At 29.9% G+C, this 14055-nt stretch overlaps 1 protein-coding gene and 1 long non-coding RNA gene across 2 annotated transcripts in view; one reads left to right on the top strand and one right to left on the bottom strand.

Moving 5' to 3' along the window:
* Window positions 1–7521, top strand: part of LOC107448427 (plexin A3) — a 36378-nt gene extending 28857 nt beyond the window's left edge. Inside the window, exons 18-21 of the mRNA XM_043042263.2 lie at window positions 1265–1358; window positions 3113–3376; window positions 4980–5156; window positions 6827–7521. Of these exons, the coding sequence (XP_042898197.2) occupies window positions 1265–1358; window positions 3113–3376; window positions 4980–5156; window positions 6827–7153 (862 nt within the window). The 3' untranslated portion in view covers window positions 7154–7521. The remainder of the gene's footprint in view (window positions 1–1264; window positions 1359–3112; window positions 3377–4979; window positions 5157–6826) is intronic.
* Window positions 7522–8234: 713 nt separating this feature from the next.
* LOC122269396 (uncharacterized) lies at window positions 8235–12857 on the bottom strand. The gene is made up of 2 exons (XR_011637303.1): window positions 12662–12857; window positions 8235–8687 (listed from the first exon to the last, which is right to left on the bottom strand). It is a non-coding gene; the product is annotated as an uncharacterized lncRNA (long non-coding RNA).
* Between the last annotated feature and the right edge of the window lie 1198 nt (window positions 12858–14055).

The raw sequence follows: 14055 nt of genomic DNA, 5'->3' as shown, positions 1-14055 counted from the left end.
ATCATAGAACATAATAATTAAATAATGAGTAATGAGATCTGAAGTATTCCGTTTTTAATTTTGTGAATGCAACTCCATACACGCTCATGACGCGTCATGAAAAAGTGATTTTAACCTCAAGGTTTTGCATTCGAAATATTTTGTTCCGATATCAAACCTTTAATTGTTCTTTTACAATCAAAAAAATACTTCTGGAATTGTATATATTTTACGGTAGATTGTTTCAAAGTATTTGGAATATTATTGATTTCTTAAAACTAGGCATATGCACAGTCCCATTCTTATTAAGATGACTATCACCTACATTCTACATTGACATATAATAACCAATTGCTAAAGCTAGGCATCAGTGGGCTAGGGTTGCTAGGGTCACAATTCTCGTTGCCCATAATCATTAGCATATAAAGGGAGTCGAGAGTTGGCTTTGTGGACAGGAACTCCGTAAAAACTTCAGTTCAAGGGGAAACTTTTGTAATTCTAGGTCTAATACTAAAACTGCATGATCGTTTGCTGCATCAGTAGCTTCCATATGCATTTTTAAAACAACTAATATTAAAAATTTTGCATGGTAAAGATATGCGCAACATTGAAAAATGGCACCGTGTAAAATGGTAGAAGTTCAGGTGAATATACATGTAACTTGGGACCAATCTATTGCCCTTTAATGAGAAATACAAATGTTCTAAGTGAAGGTTGCCAGCAATGTTTCCTAAATGATAATGCAGAGAATGTGGCAGATTTTAGCCTCTTCTGTGATCACCTGGTAAAGCCCCTATGCTGACTTGTGTCCCTTGTTTGCGAAGCCTGGAAAACAGTATCACAACTAGACGTCCACTACGGCTTCTCTAATCGAATGGCTCACATTTTATGCTGTATCGGTCAAAATAAACGCCGGTGTATAAAGCGAAAATTAGCCGATAGTAAACACCCTTCTTCTATTGCTGGAAGAAGACCAACCTAGAAGAAGCAGCATAATGGTCCAGAGAATTTTATAGTGGAATTCCATTGCACTTTATCCAAGTCAACGTTATGAAATTCTGCTGTGAAAGTTGGTCAATCTGACTTTTGACATGTCCTCATACTTGTGACTGTATTGTACATTCAAATAGATTAATTGAAATTCAGTCAAGACATTTTGTACGTTGAATAATTCTAATCGAAGGTTTTTATCCTGACAAAACATATACTAGTTTTGTGCGTTTCTACGTTTTTTTTAAACAAATGTAATCATAAATATTTAAATCAGTCTTTATTTTAATTTTAGCGGTGGAATCAAAATAACAGTAAAAGGAAAAAATTTTCACACAGTACCATCTCATCACATCTATATTGTAGTAGGTGAAGTAGAATTTAATCATGTAAGTAATTTTTAATTGATTTTATGTATCATTTTTCTTTCTTTTGTTCTTCACGATTTCATAAATACTAAATTTCCAAAGTAGTACAATAATAAATTTTAATCTATTTCCTTAAATCTGACCATTGTTAATTTTTTTGTCATGGTAACCAATTGAAAAAAAATAAAAGATAAGAATTATAATAGATACGGAAAAATTCAATAACAATAACAATTAAAATAAATTAATTAATAAAAAAAACTTACTGCATAGTTTTTTTTTCTTTCGAGGAATGGTTTTGAAAATTTATGCTAGATGATCGACTATTAAAGTATGATAAGAATTTAACCTGAGTTATTCCCGTTATTAAATTTCACTAGTTATCACATTTTGTTTGATGCTATATTTTGTTTGTTAATAAACACGTAGTAACAAACATTTTAACAATTGGGCTCAATGTAATACATTTTTATTCCCTATTTTTCACTATTTTTTGTTTTGTTTGTTTAACGTGCTACGTAACATAGAGCTGACTCCGAATTGATTGTTTTTCTTTATTGCATTCGTTAGTATCATATAGAATTTATAAGAACATAAAAAGAATTAAATGAACCTCTAAAACCAAGCCCTTAATAAAAACGAATTATTTGTGTACCGAAATCGGTGATTAATTATCATCGCTCGTAATCTATATTTTTACTAATCTTGTAAAAAGAAAGCAGAAAATAACTGTATAGTCTTTATTAGAAGTCCTAAACTAATATTTAAGAACAGAAAAAATATTTTGAAGCTATGACATATCACTATTACGAACAGGAAAAGGAAAAAAGGATTTAATCGTACATTTTTTTTATATAATTTTATTTTTTCTTTTCATTATTTTTTGAAATAATCTTTCATTATTTATTCGCCATTTTTACATTTGTAACTTTTGCAAAATTGAAAGGAAAAATTATTTTTGATGGTGATTTCCATACAGAATTAAACGTACACAAAACCTCAGAAATACGCCAAGAAAAGTTCTGGTTGGAAAGTTACCACTAGCTTATAAAAGTTTATCCTATGAGGCAATATTGTAAAATACTCAGTTTTTTCTCCATTTGAATATAAAAGTAAATAAGAGTATCAATTTAAAGTTTTAAGATATTTATTTTATCAAGTAAATAAGACAATCTCAGTAAATTTAGATTTTAATTTTGAAAGAAATTTTCGCCTAATCTTTATTGAAATCACTAAAGCAACCTTCATTTTGATTTGTTTTTAAATTTTTGGATTGTTTTGCTATTGCATACATAGCTAAGATATTTCAAATCTTGCAGTAAGAGTTGTTTTTTTAGTCTAACGAATGTGTTTTAAGCAATAATTTTATGCTTATTGCTGAAATTAGGAGAAAGATTATTCATCGAAAAGTAATATTTGCTTCATAACATATGTTCTTTTATATTCACACAGATATTTATTTATTAAATTAAATTAGTATTCTCTGTAACACGATACATATACCATAAAATGCATGAAAATTTCTATAAACGAAAATAAATGAAATTCTAGTTTAAATAATTAATAGCAAACCGACAACTTCAAAAAGTCCAACACGACAACCAAATGGCGAGAAAGTAGACCGGATACAATGACATGAGGTATTGCTGGAGGATGGAGTATCTATAGTGTTTTCTGCAGCAAAATTCATCCACATATTTTGTAACATTTAATGAATTCGATAAAACAAATGTATAATTACAAATGTTAATTACTGGTGTTTTCTTTTTATCTAGACCTGCGAACTTTTATCTGAAGCAGAAATCATGTGCCCTAGTCCAAAGGTACCAATTAAAAAGCTACATTTTGTTAAAGATGGAACCAATACACTACCCATACAGCTGGAGTATGGCTTCAGAATGGATAACGTTGAAAGAGTGACAAATTTAAGCAACCGGCCTGGTTTTTCTAAGTTTTTCATGTATCCAGATCCAGTTGTTTACTCTATCTCCGAAAATAATGGAATCATACAATACCGTGGAGAAAATCTCGTCATTCAGGTTAGTAATTTGACTCGAGAAATACATCCATTGCCATAAAAATTAGTAAAAATTAGCGTTCACCGAAAGAGTTTTGGGTATGAAACGAAAGTTTACATTCGTAATTACAACGATTAATTAAGTAAATGATTAAAGAATCATAGCAAAATTATCATTTATTACCGACAAAAAATGAATGGTGGATTTAGTACCCTTTTCAGTCACCTCTAGTGCGAATGCAGGGTGTGATACCGTCATATCGGATTGAGGCATCCAATCCGATATGATGTCCTGTTCTACAGTTACTGTAAAAGAACCACTAAATCGACTAAACTCGGAAGCAGTTCAATTTGCAGTACTATGTGGTCTCATATATGCTGGTTCGGTAAAAAATCAAGAGATCGAGCTAGATAGAGCAAAATGATAACGGGATCGAGTCGTTTCTTTGACGCCCTTGCTGAGTGCGACACATCATTGCTTGTAGAGAAATGGTTTCTGGAAGCCTTGTCTTGAGTGGCAACGCATGTGCCTGAAGAATGCCATGAACGTACCTCTGGATTGTAATGGCACCCTGAATCAATTTTATGAGTGATTGTGTGCCTTATGTGATTTCACCTCATACCATAACACTAGTTGTAAAAGTGGTGTGCTGCTGTACACCATAGGTAGGATTAAAACCCACCCACCTTTGCAGTTGTTTCACTATCGACAGGATTGGACTCCAACCGAATGGATCCATATTGCCTTTAGTTATGAATTCATATTTAATTTGGGCAATGATGACCATCGTGTACGAGTGTGGAGGCCCCGTGGAGAATGGCTCAATCCTACCTACGTTGCACGGCAGCACAATACTACTTACGCTAGTATAATGGTAAGAGGTGTCACCTCATATACGATATATGATCATCTCTAACATGGATTCACGGTGCCATAACAGCACTGACTGTGCTAGTTCGTGACTTCCTTCCGCTACACGTGTCCCATCTCCTGGCAGGGCTCACAGGAGCCCTTTTTCAACATGTCCGCCAGTTTTGCTCTGACAGACGCAGCAACGGTGTCATGGTAACACCCGCGCCATATTGCCACCGTTTCTATCCTGCTTGATCCCCAGATTTATCACCGAACAAGCATACTTGGGACCTCTTAGGACAGCAAGTAAGACAACATCCGAGTTTGGTTTATGTCGTAGTGCTTTTACAGTAACTATGGAACGAGATGCCGCAGGACATCATAAGAGTCTTAAATGCCTTAATGCCCGACGAGATCACAACCAGCATTCAAACCAGAGGTGTTAGAGGGTACATAAGGAAGAGGGTACTAAAACCTCCGCTCAATTGCATTTTTTCCTCCAATAAATGATTATTTTGCTTTGATTTTTTATCACTTTCTTATATCAACGTTGTACTAACGTTTCGTTTCATTCTGACTTACACTTTTTATGGGCGCTAGTTTTTATGGCATCTATTTCTATTTTTATCTATTTTCCATCTATTATCTATTTTTCATGAAACTGAATTGAAGAGCTAAGTATACTTTTAGTTTACTTAGTTTTTCTTACGTTTAATTTTACTTAGAGTTTAAGAAGCGCCGTAACTTTAATATTGACACATTTTTGTTGCAGGGAAATAACTTGAACTATGTTTTTCAAGTAAGTGACATTATAGTTCATATTGGAACAGGATATTGCAATTTGACGTCTTTGACCCCATCCCGTATTACGTGCGAACCACAAAATACCATTTCTGCTGACAAAAATGCAAACAGTGACCTTTATGAAAATGAGCTTCTTGAAATTGTGGTAAGTACATTTAAATGGTGACTTTGTACGAAAAGATAAAAACTGGGAGTTGGGCAAACTTATGCTGAACGAAAATTAGGTTTAAGGAGAAAATAGGGGGTGAAAGTATTTTTTTTATTATGTCTTTTTTTAATTTGACATTGTTTGATAGCTTATAACATTCGTCAAAATGATTCCTATACTACTGTTTACTTAAAAATTATAAACTAAGCTTCTTATTATTGCGTTTTCAAGAATGTGCAAACTGCTTTGAAACTCGGTACTTATGGGAGGTTGGTATAGAAATTAAAAAGGTACATAAAAAGTATACCATTACATATCTAAATACATAATTTCTAAAAGCAAAAATTGTGTTTAAAAAGAAATACCATATACTTATTCATAGAGGACACAAAAAAATACTGAACTGATATTGTTTTCTGTGAACTGAAATGTCTGAAGATTTTTTATTTATCACTTTTTAGTTTGTTTCTTGATCTTCTTTAATGCTTTGAGAACCTTTTTTATATTTTTAATGTGTGTCTCGCTTCTCGATTTCCTGTTTGATAGGAGTATCTGTTAAAATATATGATATAGTATGATGGGTCAAACCTCCTGTAACATTCAGTTTCTAAGAAAAATAATAAATTAAAAAAACACATTAAAATAGTAAGTAAAAATAAACAATATCCATATTGCCTTTTAGTACAGTGTTCAAAATATAAAAAAAGGATCACCCAGAATATCATCTAATAATTAGATTTTAACCTTCTAGGACTCAATCTTAATAATTCGAGGGGTTGAACTCAAATGTGCTAATATATTAGTGCAGAGGGCATTTTAAGTTAAAAAATCAGACACAAAAACTTACTTTATCTGAATAAACATACTTTTTTTTAAAACGGATTCGGATTTCTGATCTTCAAAATGTAGGAGGTAGTCGCTACCGGGAAACATGTTCCCCATTGTTTGGTCAGGAAAGTGGTCCAAAGTTTTGATCCAAATTTTTGCTTTTTGAGTATTTTATTATTAATTACCGATTGCAGGATAACCGATTTTTCCGTCAATGCAGTTTTCTTCCTTCTACAATATTTCCTTCCTTCTCGCTCCCGTAAAAATGACGCGGTAAAGTTTCGCCCTCTATTTCTCGCTCCCGTGATATTTCCGGGCTGGAGTGTTCAGTAGTAACACACCAATAAGAATAAAACTAATTCATTTCTTTTGCCCAGAAAACATTTTGTTTCTCATTTTACACGCCAGATGGCAGTACCAGGATATTTTTAAGATAATTGTAGATAGTTAGTTTATTTTAAACTAGATGTCAACACTAATCAAATAGCACCAATAAAAAATAAGCACTTTTATGACCGTTTTCATGAAAATTAACCGATCGTTAAGGGGTTAATAAATAAGATGAGCAATACTAGCTTTCCATTCGGAAAAGTTTAATTTTCTACCTGAAGACCTATCAGAAAAATACAAAATAATAAAACAGGAAATAAGGACTTTGTTATAATACAAACACCATAAATGGAGACACATTTTATATCAAATAATATACACCTTTTTTATGTATTTATTATAAGATGTGAGAACTTTGTACCTACAAGAATTTTAAGATGTGTAAAATTTATGAAAACAAATTATGTTGCTGGTGTATTAATATTTGTTTTGTTAATTGTTTCTTGTAGGTAGAAATAGGTGATAGACTGAATTTTACCATTGGAAAGATGAAATACAGTTCAAAGAAAACATTCACTCTAGGAAATCCAGTGTTAATTGGTGTAGCCAGTAGTCTTGTCGTTTTAATTCTCATAATTTTAATTATTTCGCTTTACTGTTATCGGAAAAGAATGAAAAATAAGGAATCATTTGTAATCCATCTTGAAAACGCATCAAAAAGATTAGAAAATCCACCTGATGTATGGAGAAAGAACATGTATGGTGATGAGGATGCACCCCAATTTGTACCAGCAAGAAAATATGTAAGACCTAAGGTTAACAAAATAACGACTTGATAGTGGTCTTATTAGCTTCAATTTTCTAGAAGCACTTAGACTTACTATTCAAGGATCAACATTGTACGCCTTAAACCTCAATTTGTACAACTTTATGCATAAAAAGTTTCCCAAAACTTGAACTCACATTGGATACTTGCAATCGAAAGTAGTCATTGAAACTGTGTAGTTGAATATCGAACTAGAAAACATGAAAACTTTTCTCCTTTCAATGAAAAACTGTATCTTCCAGTTGATTAAAAAAGTTGATTAGCAAATCTATTATTAAATTATGTATTTTATTTTTTCTGAATAAATATTGTCATTTGCCTTAAGCTTGTCGCAGTTGAAACCGAACAAAATGTGAAAAAAAAATTTTAATGCTCTAATATTTTTAGTATTATTTTATTTTCCTGTAATATATTTTTTTGATCAATTTGTAATACATTCAGTAACATTATTGAAAAAAATATTCATTATTTTAGAATTTACAGACCAAATTTATATGTGCTTTAAACTAAAATTTATTGCCTGCTTAGGGGGCAATATAAATTGTTTGTATGTGTTAAAACATTTTGAAAATTTGAAAGAGTAAAAGAAGAAAATATTTGAAATCATTTTATTTTCTTCATGCAAATTATTAATTGAACAATCAATAAATGAATAATTAGCAAATCAATAATCAATAATTGAAGAATATTACCTAATTTCCAGTTAGATAGTTTTTATTCAGAGAAGTGTTACCAGGACCTGTGTCTCTCACTTATGTAGTATTATTAATTTCTAAAGATAATAAATAATATGCAATGTTGTAATCATTTTACATATTACCTACATTATATTTTGCTCTTATGAGATATATCTACACTAGACTTCGAACTCACAAGTGTTTAGTCAACGAGATATTTCAGATGTAAAAATTATATTTTTGCTGAATTTTGACTAGATAGCAAGTGCAATATTTAATAAAAATGGGATAAAATAATTAATGTAATAATTGCTATTGTAATAATCTTTTATATTTTATTTTTGTTCTGTTTTGTAGAAAAAGCTAATTATGCAATAAAATCACTGAACTCAAATTACTCAAACAACTAATGTCTCAAATTAAAACAACTTTTATTCATTTTAAACTATTTCGTTCCACCTACTAGAAATTATTGATGATAAACATTTTTCTTTTTTAAAATATCTAATCCACTGTCAAATTAAGTGTTGGAATTTTTTTGTCTTCCGACTGTTTCATTTTCCTGAGACGATTTCCTTTTCTCCTGGCTCTCATATTCTTTTTCACCAATCGCGTTGTCTCAAAGGGTGACATCGCATTTTGTTGGCTTGCTGTCACATTTCCGTTATCTTCAGCACCGTATACATTGTGATCTCCACTATCTTCCAAACTACCAAAATCGTAGTCATAGGCGCTGCTTTCGTGATTCAGAACCAGTCCTCCCTGCACATCACATGATGTGCAGTTAACGTAAAAGAAGTATTTCCCTGGTATACCTGGTACTTTAGAACCCCCATCTCTTCGATGGAAATCTTCTTCACTAGACACCTTTAAAGAATAAAAGTCAAAATACTTCTGATCTTATTATTAATGTAATAATAACACCTTAATTCATAACTTATTATTTTTATTTATCTCAAAACACTTAATTTAAGTTCTTGGTTGTGTATAGGTTTCTTGAAAAATCACAAGTAAACAGAAAAACACAAAGAATCATTTCATTGTCTACGGAGAAATCATTGTATTTTTTAACAAAGTCAATCTCTTGAAATAATTTAAAATTTAAATCTTCAGATTTTGGGGAAACAGGATTATATTTAACATATTATAACTTTTATTTCTAGAAGGTTCTAAGCTAAATTTTATACTTATTTTAATTCATTTAATTAAACTAAGCTAAACTCAGTGACGCGACATCCCATAGAGGGCCAAGGCCTACTGTATCCATCTCAGTTTTCTTGACCTTGAGCTCTGGGGTGCGGGAGCAGATGTTCCGGTCGAGTGGTCAGGCGAACGCGGAACCCCCAGTGTTTAGTTCCCAACAGAGATGGGCATTTGTCATTCAGAATAATGAATAAAGAATGATGAATAATTATTCGAAATCTGAATAATGAATAATAAATAAAGATTTATTCAGTAGTCAGAAATATTTTGAATAAAGAATAAATCATTCATTATTCTTTATTCAGTATCCTTCATTCATTAATCAAGAATAACTGAATAATTTCACTGGTCAACAAAAATGGGCACGGAATACTCTAATTGACTACGATTATGATTACTACAAATAAAACGTTAATCCTTTTCAAGTATATTTATATAATGTTTGAGGAAATTTACTTTTGTCTAACATAATGCATACTTTTGAGAAATGGTTACATGGCAAAAAAGCGTTTAATTTTTTAAGTTAAAATTTTATTTAAAAATTTAAAATAAGATTATCGTTCGCTTTCAAAAACTATAAGAAATTGTGTTTTATAGATTTTAGAACAAAATTTTAAAATGAACTTAAGTAACTAAACTGTTATAAACCTACTTTTTAGCACAACTAAGTATGTTACGTTGGAGTAAGTTAAAATAACATAAAAATAAATGTTCATACTTGTCTTAGTTTTATAGTTAAATTCCTAAAATAAGACGTTTAGGAGCAAACGATGTTTTGCTTCTCGTCATAGAAAAAGACATATGGATTGCATTTTTCGCTGGTTATCCAAAATTTTACTCAGAAAAATTAGTCATGACTAATGAGTTCATTCATCAATCATTATTCAAAAATTTTTATACATTTGCATAATGAATGATGAATAATGACTAAATTTTCATTTGAATAATCATTCAGAATAAATTTAGTCATGAATAAAATTTTCGTGAATGATGCCCATCACTGGTTCCCAAACATGCTTGGTACTCATTTATCGAAAAGGGAAGACTTTATCTGATAATCAAATTTTCGAATACCAAGATTCAATTTTAATTGTTCAATAGCCTAACCTTAAATATGCTAATTAATTAGTGCAGACCATATTTTAAGTTGAAAAACAAGACACAAAAACGTACTTTCTCTAAATAAACATACCTTTATTTCGACGGATGCAAGTTTCGAACTCCTGAAACATTTAGGATATTCGCAATCAGAGAAATATAGTCCAAATAGTTTGGTCTGGAGAAGGCTCCAAAGTTCAGCCCCCTTAATGTTGATATTATATTTTGCGTATTTCATCATATCTCGAGAACTTTTTAAATGAGTAGAAAAATTTTGAGTGGATATGTAAAATAAGTTTATCCAAAGTAGTGCCACGGAAACAATAATTTTTAATAATTATCTATTATTATTTTATTTATCGATGTTTGAAAAGTATGAATTGGAATAATAGGATATTCAAATTTCTACATTATTTAAAGGAATGTAATTTTTAATGTCAAAATACAACATTTAAGCGATATCTAACGAATAGTTTCTGAAAAATCAAATTTTAAGTCTTGTATTTAAAGATGGATATTATATAAAACAAACAATTGCAATAAATAAAATAAATGAAACAAATACAATAAAATCATAAATAAAACAATTACAATTTCAAAAAGTGATAAGTAAGCATACCTAGAAAGTGTACTAGGTTCTCATTTGAAGCATTTTTATCTAAACCAAATACAGCACCAAACCATATTTTAAATTCCCACTTCGATTTTCTTCCATTAAAATAGCAAGGAGAAACGAAAGTTAAAAACTATTTTTACATGATTTGTGCTTCAGTCACGTGATTTCATTCTGAGCACAAAAATTACCGAGATGTGCGTGTTCAATTTATATTTCATCTATATGGTCTTCGTGACTGAAAAATCCTATTTTAGATGCAAAATAAATTTCATTGTATTTAATTTTTTTTTCTTTTTGCTCACTATACAGGCGGTAGACTTGCTTATAAGCATTTGTACAGGAACTTAATATTTAACAAAGTTTTTTGCTTTCTTTTTTAACATATTTTTAGTGAAATCAATTTAAGTAAAATCAACATCAGAAATGTTTATACTGATACAAAAGGTATGTCAAACAAACAAGAGAAGAGGCCCCAGCTTAAACACAGGCAAAGAAATATGACTGTTATTTTGCAAACGAAGCATTGGCTAACAATAAAGACAGGAGAAATATGTATGTTTCATACAGCATCTAAATATTAACACTACAACTAGTCTTAAAAAATTTGTAAAAGAATTGTGAATCAAATTAATTGTGTGTGTCTGAAAATTTAAAATTCTGGTTTAAAGTAGGGAACAGTCTTTGGTAACGCAATATATCAAGGTTATTGTGTATGTGACTGAAGAAGTGGGAAAATGGGCAAAAATCTTTCAATAAAATTGAAGATGGTTAAGCATTTCACGCATTGTCTATGCATTGTATACAATGGAAAGTAACAAATAGGATCATTTAATACTTTAAATTAATATAACTGTGATTTGTAGTATTTAAATTAATTTCTTGGTGCAACAAATATGTTGACGTTTGACTCTGCTTTCTTTAATGATAAAGATATAGTTATTTAATAATCACTGTCTGTTATTAATCATAACTTAATTGAATTAATCAATAAAACAGTTAGAAGATGTATGGGTAGCTCTCTATGCTCATATTTTTTTAATTAAAAGGCAATTTTCTGGAATTCACTACACAGATGAGATTTTACCTAATTGCATATTACTATTAATAAGTCAGTTAAGGTAAAAAGAAATTGCAAAAAATTATTTATTGAATGAAGAAAATGTTATTTTTATTTGGTCAACTACTCAATAATATATATTTAAAAAAAGAAAACGAATAAAAATAATGTTCTTTTTTTTCCTCCATGATTTACATCAATCTAAATAAATTATAATCAGTCTAAATAACTCCCCTCGCCAATCGTCTAGAGCACTGAGTTTGACTATGGTTAAGAAGTTTAACAATTTAGAGTAAAGATGTAAGATAAACATTTCGGACAAATTTTGGCAGGGGTCAGCGGAGGAAGTATTAAAACCTCCTTCTCTAAAATGTGATCAATCTTGTTTCCGTAGCAACAGACAACTTAAGATTCTGTTTCGAGAGAAACTTAGTAAACAGACTAAATCATACTTAGCCTATAAAGATCTCGTTTGTCTAAGCGATGCCTAGGTATTGTATACGATTATACGTACAATGTCTAAGTAAAGTACATAATAATTCGCATACTTATCTTAAAAATGCCAGACATTGTCCACATTGTCAGTAATTTTATTGCTACGCTTCTATTTTCCCGGAAACACTCGTTTTCAATTTTATTATTTTACTCATTTTATTAAACAAAAAATAAATTAATTACTTAATAAAAATAAATAATAAGAAAATTATTTCGATTTATTTTCCGGATTATTATAGCACGCAAATAAATTTTTTCTTGCGTAAGAATTATTATTTTCGCACTTTCATTAAGAATTATTTTTATAACGCATTTCGCGCCATCATAAAGAACTATTTTTATATAATAATAGTATAACAAATATATACTTACTGTGATTAAACAAATCAATAAAACTAATGCTGTTATACTAATCAATCTAATAATTTCCATAATTGGGAAAAAGCCTATAATTGAAAGTAAAATTAAATCATTTCCTCTGATTAATTTTTTTTTAAATATCAAACACCTTACATGCTTTTTTAATATTATTCGAAAACCTCTTAATAAACTGTCTTAAATAAACATTTACTATTACCTGATAAAAATTACCTGTTAGGTAAATAATGCTTTTAATACTAAGGCTTCTTCAGAAAAATGGAATATTTCGTAATAATGCTTATTTGAATAATACTTCTTTCATTTTAATGTTAATCTTATTCCTAAAAAACACTTACATCCGGATTTCGTGACACGAATTTCTTTTTTTTTAAAAAAAAACAAAATAATTCGAAGAATTAATACATAAATCGCTTTCAAAAATAAGTATTAATCTTGCTTAGAGAAACAATTGTTTTCCTGTTGAATCTGTTTTACTATCTGAATCAGCAAGAAATTGCAATGTCAAATTTGCATGCATAAACGCTATTTTTATTAACTATTGACTATTTATCGATTAAAAAAAATCATTTTTAACTTATTCTTCAAGAAATTCGGATTTCAAAGATTGCAAAGCAATTTTAATTTTTATTTCAGTTGCATAAGATATACTTTCATACTCTTTTCAGAAACGAAAAACATTTTTGTTGTTCTTTTGTGCTACTATTTCCCTTAGCAGATTTTTAAACAGTAAATTTTAACAAAATCAGCAAAATTTCGATAAAGCTACTTAAATTTTGTATATACAGTAGACCCACTAAAATCTTGAACCTCTCTCATATTTTTTAAACGAAAGCAGATATTGTAATAAAATATGGAAGCTGTTTCCAGATGCGGTAAAGTGGATATTCTCTATAAGATGAGCCTTTTGTCACTACGCGAGGAGATAAATAGCAGAGTTAGCACTTCTATCTAGAAATCAGTGCGGGAATATGAGGAAAAATTGTGAAGTTGTAAGTCATCTTTGATTTAGGGCGAACAGACGTTAGGATGAGCCTAAAAAATCCTAGTTTTTGCTTTCAGAACCCTGTTCATAGTGTGTAAATATGTAAATAGTATGGGATATGTGTAAATTGCGGAAAATGTGAAAGAAAAATCATAGAGTGGAAAATATTTTCTAAAAATCATGTAAAAGAAGAAAATATGAAAAAAATATTTAAAAAACGTCTGAATTTTGACTGATCTTTATAAACGTTTGCGATTTAGAAAAAACAAAACGAAAGAGCAATTCACAAATATAGGAAAGGTTTGAATATACATATACATATATATATATATATATATATATGGGTCATTCTCACAAAAACAGTCATTTTCATGTCCCCCGTATTAGTTGTTGAAAACAAAAC

The sequence above is a fragment of the Parasteatoda tepidariorum genome, chromosome 7 (assembly GCF_043381705.1).
Source record: "Parasteatoda tepidariorum isolate YZ-2023 chromosome 7, CAS_Ptep_4.0, whole genome shotgun sequence".
Classification (NCBI taxonomy): domain Eukaryota; kingdom Metazoa; phylum Arthropoda; class Arachnida; order Araneae; family Theridiidae; genus Parasteatoda; species Parasteatoda tepidariorum.
Note: the sequence above shows the minus strand (reverse complement) of the source record. Positions and strands in the feature narration are given on the sequence as shown.